At 40.7% G+C, this 13,982-nt stretch overlaps 1 protein-coding gene across 1 annotated transcript; it reads right to left on the bottom strand.

The window, feature by feature from the left end:
• Positions 1-718: 718 nt before the first annotated feature.
• Positions 719-7,901, bottom strand: LOC131471643 (adenosine receptor A1-like). The gene is made up of 3 exons (XM_058648296.1): positions 7,770-7,901; positions 4,571-4,946; positions 719-2,790 (listed from the first exon to the last, which is right to left on the bottom strand). Exons 2-3 carry the CDS (start codon positions 4,936-4,938, stop codon positions 1,935-1,937), a joined length of 1,224 nt encoding a protein of 407 aa, XP_058504279.1. The 5' UTR covers positions 4,939-4,946; positions 7,770-7,901; the 3' UTR covers positions 719-1,934.
• Between the last annotated feature and the right edge of the window lie 6,081 nt (positions 7,902-13,982).

Below are 13,982 nucleotides of genomic sequence, written 5' to 3'. Positions count from 1 at the left end.
ATACTACAACACCTGTTTTGTGAAAAAATATTTTTTCCATAATTTCTGGCAATTGGCACTGGCATTTTTTATTCAGAATATTACTTCATATCATCACCAGTGTGGTGGCTATAATCACTATGAACTTTACTTATCTCCTGTAATTATATTACTCCATCTATTTGGAAAGATTATTTCATACAAGATGAAAATGTGGTTGTAGTTGATCGTCTGGTAGGAAAAATCCACCGTATGCATCACAATAATAACCTTCATAATAACATGTAACAAACAATAACACGTGGTGTATTCTCCCTCCTGGGCTCTAAACTTGACACCTGACACAAACTTTAAAAATGAAGTCGACCAGCAGCTAAGAACAAATGTTCTCTCTGAAATTTGGTACAGAAGAGTGAACAGCACACTTTCAGATCCCAGTAAGAAGAGGCTGTTTAATGGCGATATTGCAGAATAAAGCAGGTGTTGGCACTGACAGCAAGTGGATGTCTCTCAAGCTGGTTCTCTGAGCGGGCAACGCTGACCATAGCCATCAAGAAGTTTGGTTTGGTACAGTACAGCACATGTTGTTTTTTTGTTTCTATTAGGAGAGGTACCAAAAATACAGCCCCCACCGTTCCCTTTTTTGGCCCCTTCCCCCTGTGACTCCTCACAGTCACATTGTATGGTATAAGGTACACTCTACGGATAAAGGTATTCAGACGCACAGAGCCTATAAAGACATCATTTATTTCAGGATTTTTGCAGATATAACAGTGTACACACTTCTTGGAAGGCTTTCCACAAGATTTTGAAGTCTAAAGGAACTTGTGCCCTTTCATTCTGTAGAGCATTGATGAGGTCAGGCACTGATGTTGGACGAGAAGACCTGGCTGTTCAAGGGCTCGATGAGATTGAGGTCAGGTCTCTTCGCAGGCCAGTCAAGTTCTTCCACACCAAAATTCTCAAACTATGTCTCTATAGTCCTTGCTTTGTGCACTGGGACACAGTCATGTTAAAATAGAAGAGGGTCTTCCTCAAACTGTCCCCACAAATTTGGAAAGCAAGTCCAAAATGTGTTGGTATGCTAAAGCATTAATATAGTTTAGCCGAAAGCCTGAAAACCAGCCCCAAATCAAGAGTTAATAGGTGCGGCCAAATACTTTTGACCATATAGTGTAGCTCCACCTACAACAGTCAGCTGTTTAAATTATGTAAATATAGAGTTGCTGCAATTTTAAATAGCATTCTACCATTCAAACAAAGCTCGACCTCTTGTTGAGACAGCCACAGACTGAGCAGGAATAAAAGAGCTGTTGGATGTCCTCCATTGTTGTCTGTTGTGTGATGTGGGAAATTGTATTGGTAATGTATTAGTGTGTTGTTTATAAATATGTTTGACCTGATCATATTTTCTCTGACTCTTGGTGTTTATGTTTTACCTATAGTCAGAGTTTGATGGAGGGACATAAGACAAGGATGAGCCACCTTCTTATCTCATCCATGCAGAAGCAGCTATATGCAACTGTGCCTGTCCACACCCAACCATCTCTATGACTGAGCGACTGTGTTATTGTAGAGGAGAACGTTGAATCATAGCGTTAAAGCCTAATTATTTATAAGCAACTTTGTGTGCTTATTAAACTAAAGAAAGACCATTCCTGGTTGAAAGACTGTTATTTCCTTTCTCACCAATTTGTCCACAACATTGTGTAGTGGTCGTCAATGGAACAGCCCACACCTCGCCTACTAAGTAAAGTTACTGTTCTCAGTCGAAACACAAGCCTCAACCAGGGCTGTACCATTCCAAACCGCACCATACTGTACCAAACCGAACCATAGCACAATAGAAACACAGCTTACCTCATGCAACTACACTCCAACAGACGCGAAAGATCCCTTTATTGAAAATGATTACTTTTAATACAACAGATCACGTCTCCCATTGTGTCAAGAACTCAGACATCGGGGAACACTTTGGCTTTGAGGGAGTGTTTGGCTGATAACCACGGAGCTGCCTGCACTGCCTCACACAGAGCCAATCTGACAGACTTCCCTCTGGATATTCCTGCTACCACAGGTGGAAAGTTGGGCACAGAAATAGGGAACGTTGTTCGTTCTTCGCCTACTTTTGTACAATAAGGTTTGCAGAGAATCTGGGGAACGAGGCTGTACAGCTGGAAGAGGAACATGGCCACTGCATGAACACAGGCTGGAGGGTCGATGCTGGGATTGAAAAGCAAGAGAGCATGGACGACGTGGATCGGCAGACACAGCAGAACTAGAAGGGAGAGGGACAGAGCCAGGGTGCGGACCTGGCAGGAATCTCGTTTTGAAGGGTCGATAGATATATTCCTGTGCTTGATGCAGAGCATGTTAAGGTAAAGTGCTGACAGACAAAGCAATGGTAGCATAAAAGCCATCATCCCATGAACATAGACTAGAAATGTGGGAGTGAGAACAGTGTCAGGAGAACACACGACCCAGTGACTGCGGTGAATCTCAGCATAGGTGAAGTTCTGCATGTCCTCCACATAAAACTTGGACAGGAAGCCTCCGTATGGAAGGTGCTTCCCAATGACCTTACGGTCATGGTGGTGCCATGATGGGAGTGTGGAAGGGGTGAGGAGAGGTAAAGAAGTTGTCCAGTTGCCCTGCAGCTCAAGGCCAGTTGTGCTTGGACCACTACCACCATTTTTCCGGGTGTTGACGACATCGGAGCTGAAGAACTGTGCGAAGGAAGACAGAACAGAGGCCACCCAGCACAGCAGGACCACACACAGAGCTCGACGACGGGTCACCATGGAGGAGTACCTACCACCCAAAGACAGCATGGATGTGGACATATTTGAAACAAGGTTACACTGTTATTGTTGCAAACAGCTACAATAGGAAATACAGATTTTTGCAACTTAACAATCAGCAGTCGATCAACAACTCCTATGTGCCATGATGTAAAATGATGCAACAAACGTGTTCTTAAGATATTGTAGATTTAAGCAGGTGTGGAATTGTTTTTGTATGAGCCTTTTGTTTGTTACTGGTTCCATCAGTGTGAAGTGAACAAAAATGCAATCTTTAAGATAAGAACAAAATACATATTTTACTTAGTTGTACTCTCCACTTTCCACTGAAAGACTGCATTTGTGGTTCATTGTCAATCACAAACATAAAAGCCTTGAGCCTATTGATATTTACTCGCCCACCTCTCAGAAGCACATATAAAGAAACAGCTATATGAGCACTGAGCAAACAGTCTGTTTAATGTACTAGTGTTCCAGTTAATAGCACATCTTGACATGTTTACTGTTTCTTTTCTTTGCTTTTTATTGATTTTTTTCATTACTGCTAAAAGCACACTTGAGAGTGTTGGTCCAATGTTGCCGCCCACACTTTCCCTCCCCACCACACTCATGTAAAAAAGTATTTAAGTGCTGTATGCAATTGAAATTGCATGAAAAAAACACACGTGTCCATCTTATATAACTCTTTAAATTACACTGAGGATTGGTGTTAAACCTTATGATGGTTATACATGGTTAGAAATCCAGTCTAATTCTGGGTTTGATTAAAAACAGTGGGAATGATTTTAATCTGCATTCACTTCCGTGACAAATGACTCTGCGGTGCACTTGGGTTGGGTTTTTAATGGCATTGGCACAGACCGGCATCAGTGGGCACGCAAAACCTGAGTGAACTCATTTCTTCTTTACCAGCAATCTCATTTGAGATTCAGTATGAGTCTGGAATGGGTGTCGTCAAGAGGCAGAGATGAAAAATGCTTCTGTGTGCAATCAGAGAATCTTACAACCAATTAGACCAATGATGACGTACGCCGCCATGTTGGATGCATACACAAGCTACTGGGCGTCGCCTCTCTGCTGTCATCGGGTTAAGCCCGCCTCTAGCGTGCCAGGGGTTTGTGATTGGTTCCATTTTTTTAGGAGATTCTCAAGTTGGCCATAAGGGTGTCGTTGCCAGATGTGTCTGCGGATCAAAATCAAATCGCTGGCAGACTTATTTGGGTTCATCCAGGTCACTAAGATGCGCCCCCTCTGGCTGTTAACATTGTCGTTAGGCAGGAAGGTTTTTAGCAAGTTTACTTTTTTACAACTTGCGACAGCACTTAATACTTTTTAATTCATCTTAGTTTATTTAGATAGTAATTTAACATGGAAAAACTTAAGACTTAAAATGGTTAATTTGCCCTTGAGTTGTGTTGTTTTTTTCTTCTTTCTCTGACCTGTTTTGTTGGAAACAGAGATGGGTTTACATTACCGCTACATTTAGGGTGATAAAGCTTTATTTTTCTAGGGCTTAAAGGGACCTCATGTAAAAACAAATTCTCGACATTTATTGGTGTACTTGTACGTTGCAGCTAACTGTCCCTCACCTCGCTCCCTTCCCTTCAAAGTGTGTTGGAGAAACTATGTAGCCTTCAGTTTAGTTTGTCCTTTGTGGGTTAAAAGGTGGCGTCTGCCTTCATAGAGCCGACCCAGCTCGTATCTCCAATTTCCGCCCAATTAAATTAACGTAACTTAAATTTAACACACTGAAGCTTTAAACTAAAAGTCAAGCTTTTTTCCAAGCTCACCTGTTTGCCAGATGATCATGCAGGCGGGTGTCCAGTGTGATTAGTATAAGCAGGAACATGGTAAACTGCCTGACCAGCAGGGGGAAACACACCAAGGTAATGCAGGTGTACAGACACTGGGGGGTCCGCAGGTTGAGTAACACAGTTACTGGGACTTTCAGTGCCCCCCCCACTGCCCCCACCCAACCCAGGCACAGCCGCAGACAGCAGGAGACGCTCCCGGGTTGACGTCCGCCAGTCTGGGTTCCCTCTTGGTTGTCGGCCACGGCGCCGGTGCCACTGACCGCCAAGCACAACCTGACACTTACCACGATCACAGCCACAGCGAGGATGCACTGACTCAGCGAGTACAGCCACATGAAGTCCATGTCTATGTCTATATATATGAAAAAAGAGAGAGAGAGAAACAGACTGATAAAGGCGAGGAATATGTTGGAATACAGAAACAGCCATGATTAAAGATGAAAACATTATCGATGCTTATGCAAATGAGGTCTGATTCACACCCACTCAATTCACTGACATTTACTTAATGGCTCTTTCAGCAGCGGCTCCATTCAGATTACCAGGAACATTGATTAATCCGATTCAAATCTTATTCATTACACATGACATTTGATGGCTCACATTCATAACTACAAGTGTGTTGCACCTGAACGCAACTGTCGCTGCACAAATACCCTTTTGCATCAACAAGAACCGAAAATGTCATATTTGTGAGAGTGGGACACAGGTGAGATAATATCTACCTGTTTATAACATGTATTGACTTAGTTATAGTAACATAGAAGTGGCTAGGTTACAAGTCATGGTAGACTTTACAGTAAGAAGACATAATTGTTGCTACCTTTATATTTATAATTCATTTGGATTCATCTCATGTCCCCTCATATTTCAGTCCACTCCCCCTCTGATAAATCCTCTATATGCTTTTTTATCCAGCGATTTCTCAAGTGTGCTGTAGAGTCTTTATGGTTTTATCATCTGTAAGTTAGAGAATAAAGATATTTAAACCCCGACCGAAGCACTTACCCACAGATGTACCTTTATCGATTCCCCCATTGGGGGAAATCAGAGACACAAGTCAATTTGTGGGTGAGCTATAGCTCCAGAGGACGGCACGCTCTTCCATGGATGTTTGTCGTATCCATTGTTATATCTTATTTTACATATCGTGTATCATAAAGTGGTCTTACAAACTGTATAATTTGCGTTGACGGAGTAATTGTAGAATTCGATGCAAGACACGTGTAGTTATTAATATGAATTAATGTCAAGATTGATCTGCAGGGAATCGGAACTTGATCAGCTTTAAACAACGTAAATGCAGGCAAAGTGACACAAATCTGATTTAATAATTCATCACGTCAACAGAAAAATAAAACAGCCTGTGACAGTAACCACAGTAACCACAGTAACCAAAGACTGGTGCTGCACCAGCAGTCATTTGCATCATCAGACAAAAACAAATAAACAGATCGAGGGAATACAAATGAAAACACAGTGGCAAAGAGTGGAGGATATTCTGAGGTTAAGCATAAGGGCAGAATAATGAAAAACAGTCTGCACAGGAGGGAAGGGGGAGTACAGATGTGGAAATGGGAGAGAACGTGACGCAGGCATGTGCCAGGAGCAGAGAGATGGGCAGTGAGAAACTAGATTATTTTGATAGCTATTGGAGAGCTGTAAACGTGCCTGGAGAGTGAAAAGGTCAGCGCAGACTTGACAGAACTTCTCCTCTGAGAATGTGCAACAAGCGCCAAGCTGGCTTTGACACTCTCTTCTTTTTTTCCTTGTCTTTGTTTTGTCTCGCTTCCTCCCCCCCCCCGCAGCCCACCACCATACATTATTCACACATTCACACTGGAAAACAATAGAGACTTTACTGACACACGTTCACACACTCCCCAGGTGAGTCATTCCCAGCAAAGCGATTGGCAGCTAATTCCAGTGTGTTCTCAAACAACACCCTCGCGTGCACTGCAGAGATTTGCTGCTGCAAACATAAGCCACCTGTCCATTCCCCCGTAATTAGTCTGACCTTATCAGAACATCCGGGGCTTGTCGTCACTTTTCCGTAATAATTGCAAGTGGATGAAATAACCTCTTTATACCGCGTCATAATCATTTTACACAGTTGTCTCCTGTCTCGCCACTTGAAGAGCTTCGGCCAAATTGATTTACTGGAGTAATTAATGGAGCCTAATCCACCTGATGTGAAGTTTTCAATTCATATTGGTTGCCACTTCCTCTCTGTGTATTCATTTTCTACCGCTTTATCCTCCACAGGAGGGTCACAGGTCGCTGGAGCCAATCCCATCTGACACAGGGCAAAAAGCGGGGTCACATCTGTCTAACTTTAGGTGTGAATGCCTATTTGAACTCGAATACCTGTGATGTACTATACCTTACATTTGTGCCATGAATACTATTGGTAATTCCTTGATTAACTGCTGAATTTGCTAACCTTTTTTTATCATTTATTTCATATATGGTGTTGTATTCACTGGGTGACACACAACAAAAAGATTGTCAAAGTGTACGAACAGATTTGAGTCTTTTTGCCGACGGGCAACAGTGCTAGCCACTACACCGCCGCGTGGCCCATAATTGCCTCCGTTAAAGTGGAACTTTGGTCGATTAAATGCCTTTTTCTTTACGGAGCTCCCTCTACTGTTACAGAGTACATGGTTGTACGACACATTTGTTTTCAACGGAGCCGCCGAACACAAGGAGCCATGTTCATGGAGTCATGTTTCTGTGTTTTTCGTTTCCTCTTCCTCGCTTCAGCGGTTTAATCTGCTTATTTTTCACCGGCTCTGCCATGATGAACTTCTAAAATAACGCTATCACTGCCTGGATCTCAAAGCCAGTACCTGGCTAGTGTGTATGTGTGTGTGTGTGTAGTGCCGTGTTTCACGCGAGACCTGAGACCTCCTGATTCTGAGGACTCTGGGTTGGTGGCCATGATCTTGCAAGGAAGGTTTTGCCACTAACAGACAGTAGAGACGGGAGACAACCCCCAAATCTCCCCACAACAAGACATTTAACCATCACAATGACTTCAATTAGGGTAAAAATCCTGCATGTTTCTGTTTTAACATTCAAACAACTTCCCAGCATGTTCATGGCCGTTGAGTACAGACACCAAGGAAATGGCAGGATGTTGATATGAAGTAAATCAAAAAGGCACAGTTACCTGTGGTGATGCCCTGCGATGACACGGTTACTTTATACAAAGCTTTACAATCTGACGTTTGTATGACCCTCCAGGACCTCTTTCTCTGCCTCTCACCCCTTCACACTAAACCATCTGACCGAGTAAACCTGATTCATAGACCTCCACTTATCCACCCGCCTTCTATCTCTCTCTCTCTCTCTCTCTCGTCTCTGCAAACATATCAATTGTGTCAATGTTGGAGCACGGCTGCCCTTTCCGCCGGTTGTGTGCAAAGGGCAACACTCTGCCAGCCAGTGGGACATGTAAATAAGGAACACACATGCACCTACACACACATATGTGTGTGTTTTGTTCTATACTTGTTTTTTTATCATGAAAACCTCTTCCACTCACATTTTCTTTGATTCTTCCATTTTCTCTCAATTCCAGAGCAAAAGACAATAAAAGACAATAAAAGGGTTTAGCTCTTAACTCTGAACGCAGAGTGTGTTTTTCTTAATGGAGTGGGCATGAATGGTAGGTAATAAAGATGAATGGAGCTATCCAAGACATTTTACAGTCATATCTCAAAAATATACACTTATGATATGTGCTATAAAACAGTGTATACTCATAAACCAGGAGAATCTATGTCCATACCTTTAGGCTTATAGTTCTTTAACAACACATATGATGCTCCAATATTTTCTCAGCATGGCAAATTAATGCTGAATTTAAAAAAACAAAACATGTTTGTTTTTTATGTTTTTAGTAATATCTTCATTACATTAGAATTTAGTGAACCCCTCATTCATTCTTTAAACCTAAACTGTGCTTGTATTATTACTGTATAACAACACAGAAAACATTATAACATTGTTCTTGTTTAAATATTAGTTATTTTAATATTTTTTGTATATTGATTCAGTATTATAAGGTAACTAGCAAATTACCTTAAATCCTCTATTAAAGCATTAGTAAACCTGACTTAAATCATATTAACTTCTTATTAAGAACTATATTTTGTAACTTCCGCAGACATCCACATCTGCGTTACCATGAAATTTGACCAATCATTGGAGGCCCGAGACGCTCAACACTGCAGGTGCAGTTCCAGAAGGTAAAAAGTACGGACATATGACTCGGTATTCTTCTGCATCTGCAGTAATAGCTCAAAAACTCATGATATAGAGGTCCCCGAGGACCAGGATTGAAAAACACTGTCCTAGAAGGTTCTAAAATAACGTTCCTTTCACTTTTTGTGTGTTTTTCTTGTATGTTCTTACGTATAAGGGCAAGGAACCATACCAGGTTTACTCAGCAAATCATCATACGTTAAACAACATCACCTACTCTTCTACTGTAGAGATGAGGAATTTGGACCAGATTGCGTAGAAAGTTAAACAATAACATGTATAAATGAAGTAATAGTAATTAGAGTCACCTTATCTCTGGCTCCATCTTAATCTAATTTTGCGGCCAGAATAAATCTGCCTCCTGTGAAACTTTGCTCGGTCTATTCACACCACAGTATTTTAACTTTGGCGATAATGGTGTTACTTTGAGAGCGTAACATTGTCTCAGGTGGTTCATGGGTCACTATCACTGGACTGTTAACATGAATCACACACTCAGCCATGAGGGAAAACACAGGAGAATACCCAGAACAAATAAATTAAGAACAGACTGGTAATAGTGATAATCTAACCTTCCTAATTCCTATATTCATATTTGTGAATCTTATGTGTTGTTGGGGTTGATCGATGGGTGGGAGGGGTTGCATTGATTTGAATGAAAGGTGCTACTGTATATAAATAAGGTCTAACTGATTGATTTATAGATTGATACAGGGCTCAAATTACAACGGAGAGACTGACAACTGATTTGATGCTGCTCTAAAAACGTAATGAAAAATGATTGTGTGCTTTATATGATTTCTTTTCTGGTATTGTTTTTGCATGTAAATGAGATTCATTGTATTGTAGGGACCTGGAAAAATGTGCCTCTATTGAGAAAAGCAAAAAAGCAGTCAAGCATATCATTGAGTCTGTGAATCAATCTTCCACTGTCTGCCAGAAGGACCAAGGTTCATGCTCCAGGCAGCAGAGGCACACTGAGCCCAATGCTTTTTTACAAACAAAACATGCCCACAATGCAAATGCATTTCAAACATCTTTGTGCAGGGAAAGTAAATCAAAATTCTAATGTGGTTTTTAATGTGAAAGATGGTGGACCAGCACAGTGTAGCTGTACAAATCTATGGTGCTTTTCCATTATACAGTTCTAGCATTACTCGGCTTTACTCAGTTTGGTGTCAGTCACGTCGTTTTCCATTACTGTACCTAATCAAAGTGGGCGGGGTCGTCTTTGTGTGGTGTCACAAACTAGTGACTTGTAAAGCAGTTGTTTTCGGTGTAACTGAATCATTAGAATCGGTTCATTGAAAAGATTAGCTCACAGAATCGTTCAGCACTTCCTGCATGACCGGAGCGCAGACTCCGTCTGACACAGTCACTGAACTGCTGCATCAAGAATTACTGAAGGAGAAGACGAGATTGCAATGAACAAGAAAACTGGCTCATCTGTTGTTTTCATGCAGGACATGAAAACATCATGTTTCCTCCACATCAGTGCAAAAATCCTGTTGTTTTATGTGAACATACGACACATGGACAGTGACACAAGTTTTGTTATTTTAGCTGTTGACGAAAACATATTCAGGATACAATTATATAATCAACATGGGCTTAAAGTGCAGACTCTCAGCTGTAATTTGAGAGTATTCAAATCCAAATTGGAGCAAGGGTTTAGGAATTACAGCTCTTTAATACGTAGCTGCCTCTTTTTCAAGGGACCAAAAGTAATTGGACAATTGACTCAGAAGGCTGCAAAAAAAATAACAAGGCTGCATGAGCTCTTCCCTCATTAACCTGTTATCAATTAAGCAGTTAAAAGGTCTGGAGTTGATTCCAGGTGTGGCGTTTGCACTTGGAAGCTGTTGCTGTGAACACACAACATGCAGTCAAAGGAGCTCTCAATGGAGGTGAAACAGACCATCCTGAGGCTGAAAAAAAGAAGAAATCCATCAGAGAGATAGCAGAAATGTTAGGAGTGGCCAAATCATCTGTTTGGTACATTCTGAGAAAAAAAGAGTGCACTGGTGAGCTTGGGAACTCAAAAAGGCCTGGACGTCCACGGAAGACAACAGTGGTCGATGATCGCAGAATCCTTTCCATGGTGAAGAAAAATCCCTTCACAACATCCACTCACGTGAAGAACACTCTCCAGGAAGTAGGTGTATCAGTATCTAAGTCGACCATAAAGAGAAGACTTCATGAGAGTAAATACAAAGGATTCACCACAAGGTGCAAACCATTAATCAGCCTCAAACATAGAAAGGCCAGAAATGACTTTGCCAAAAAACACCTGAAGAAGCCAGCCCAGTTCTGGAACAGCATTCTTTGGACAGATGAGACTAAGATCAACCTGTACCAGAATGATGGGAAGAAGAAAGTTTGGAGAAGAATTGGAACAGCTCATGATCCAAAGCACACCACATCTTCTGTAAAACATGGTGGAGGCAGTGTGATGGCATGGGCATGCATGGCTTCCAATGTGTTTATTGATGATGTGACCAAAAGACAGAAGCAGCCGGATGAATTCTGAAGTGTATAGGGATATACTTTCTGCTCAGATTCAGCCAAATGCAGCAAAGTTGATCGGACGGGGCTTCACAGTACAGATAGACAATGATCCAAAACATACTGCAAGAGCAACCCAGGAGTTTTTTAAAGCAAAGAAGTGGAATATTCTGCAATGGCCTAGTCAATGACCAGATCTCAACCCAATCGAACATGCACTCCAGACAAAACTAAAGGCAGAAAGACCCACAAGCAACAACTGAAGACAGCTGCAGTAAAGGCCTGGCAAAGCATCACAAAGGGGGAAACCCAGCGTTTGGAGATGTCCATGGGTTCCAGACTTCAGGCAGTCATTGCCTGCAAAGGATTCTCAACAAAACATTGAAAAGTAACATTTTGCTTAGGGTTATGTTTATTTGTCCAATTACTTTTGAATTAAACCTTAAAATCTGCACTTCAATTCCGTTGTAGTTGTTTCATTTCAAATCCAATGTGGAGGCAAGCAGAGCCCAAATCATGAAGATTGTGTCACTGTCCTAATATTTGTGCTGCAACAATGGACTCAGACATTTCTCCCACATGCTAACAAATGATGTGCTGGCTCAACTTAAAAAATGTATATAACAATTTGCATGGATATTTTCAAGTTAATTCAACATAGCTAGTATTGAGTACATGCCACAAGACTTACCTAGTTAGTCAAACTCAATTACTTTAGTACAAGCGACATGATTTGCCTTGTCCTCTACAAGATTGGACCAACTTAATTTTAATTGTGTTAAAATTACTAATTTTAGTTATTCTAATTTATTTATTTTCCTTTCATTTTACTCAAATGTCCATGCAAATTGTTACCTTAGTACAAAGACTTATTTATCCAAGTCAGCATAAATCACACATTGAAATTCCAGTTTTATGATCGAACTGGTTATTCGAACATCAGTTAGCATCTCACGTACAGTCACGGGAATGAGTGTATATTTACGAATTAATAGTACACAAAAAATGTAGCCTTCATAAAATAAAACAGGAAACTTGCAACATAAAATATTCTTGTTAAACTGTATCAAAAATCTGAGACCTACGTTTTTAGACGGACCAGAGTTCCCTTCTTTGGTGCCAATCGGAGTTTGGTTGCTCATTCACACCTCTCCAAACGAACCGGACTTTCCAGAAAATACAAATTAAAACCACATTAATTTGTATTTTCTGGCTGTATTCCTCCTGAACATCAGGGGGCGTAATGGTAAAGGCTGAGGCTGGACAGAAGAAATTTAAGTTCAGCTCACTGATCACAGGTGTTGCTTATTTTGGGGGAAGCAAACAGGTTTTGACTGTGTTGGATGTTTAAGGTTTAAAAACCTATGGAAAACTTATTGAAAGTAACATCGCAACAGAGTGTGGACCGTGTGCAAATAAATGCATTTCGACTATAAGAAGTATAAGTAAAAGAAAGTTTCGGTATCAAATCAGTTTCTCCGAGTTACACATCTGATAAATCTACCAATTAGCAATCAGTAGCGGCTGAAAATGGGACTTGGACTGAGCTCGCTTGGAACCTCGCCAGAGCCGGTACCAAAGAAGCACCAGGTACCAGGTCCTAACACTGATGGAAAAGCAAAACAAAACAAAACAACTGAGTAATGGAAAAGTGCCATCTTTATTCCCCAATTTTCTGTTAAGCTAATCAGAAAAACATTTATACAAGTTGTGTTTAGAAAATTACATTTCAACTGAGAGAAAATAAACATTGTTCCAAATGAATTGAAACCCATATGAATCTTCCTAAAAATGTGATTAATTTTGCGGTCTTTCTTATGTTTAGTGTCTATTAGTGTTATTATTAGTAGAGCGCCCCCTGGGAGCCTAATGTGGAGGACAAAGCGGTAGAAGATGCGTGAGTGAAAAGTAGTAGCACATTATTCCAGTTTTAAAGTCTTTACACTGGCTCCCAGTCAGCTATAGAAAATCCTTTAAAGTTCTGCTGCTGGTCTACAAATCACTGAATGGTTTAGGTCCAGAATACATAAATGACATATTAAAAGAATATAAAGCTCATAATAAGCCTCTAAGTTCTACTCACTCAGGTCACATCGTCGAACAAACTACCTGTGGATTTGAACTCAGCACCAAATGTGAATGTTAAATGTTAATCTTTCGCTGCACTGGCCATTCTTGCTCTCATGCTTTTAAACTACATTATTATTTTATTCTACACTATGCTCTACTTTAGACTATAGTCTTTCTCTTGTTCTTTATTTATTTATTTAATCTATTGTATCCACAATTGGGTTTTGTCAAAACTGTTTTCATGTTTATAACTTTTAACTGTTAGTACATCGGCTTGGCCTGTAGTAGCAGTTCTTGCAGAAAATGATCAAAGTTCATTCCGAGTTAGTCCACTTTTTTTTTCTTGTGTATGTGAAACTTTACCATGAACAAAATCAGTAAAACAAAGTTGTGTTCTCGTCCTCGACATAAATTGTTTAATGTACGCTGATGTAACAAATGATGGATTGTTTCTACTTCATGTCCACAGAAACCACAGGATCCTCCATTATCAATGTTAAATCTTTTGCATGTTACTTTCAGTGGGTGAATCTAATGCAGA

Source organism: Solea solea, chromosome 13 (genome assembly GCF_958295425.1).
Source record: "Solea solea chromosome 13, fSolSol10.1, whole genome shotgun sequence".
NCBI lineage: Eukaryota > Metazoa > Chordata > Actinopteri > Pleuronectiformes > Soleidae > Solea > Solea solea.
Note: the sequence above shows the minus strand (reverse complement) of the source record. Positions and strands in the feature narration are given on the sequence as shown.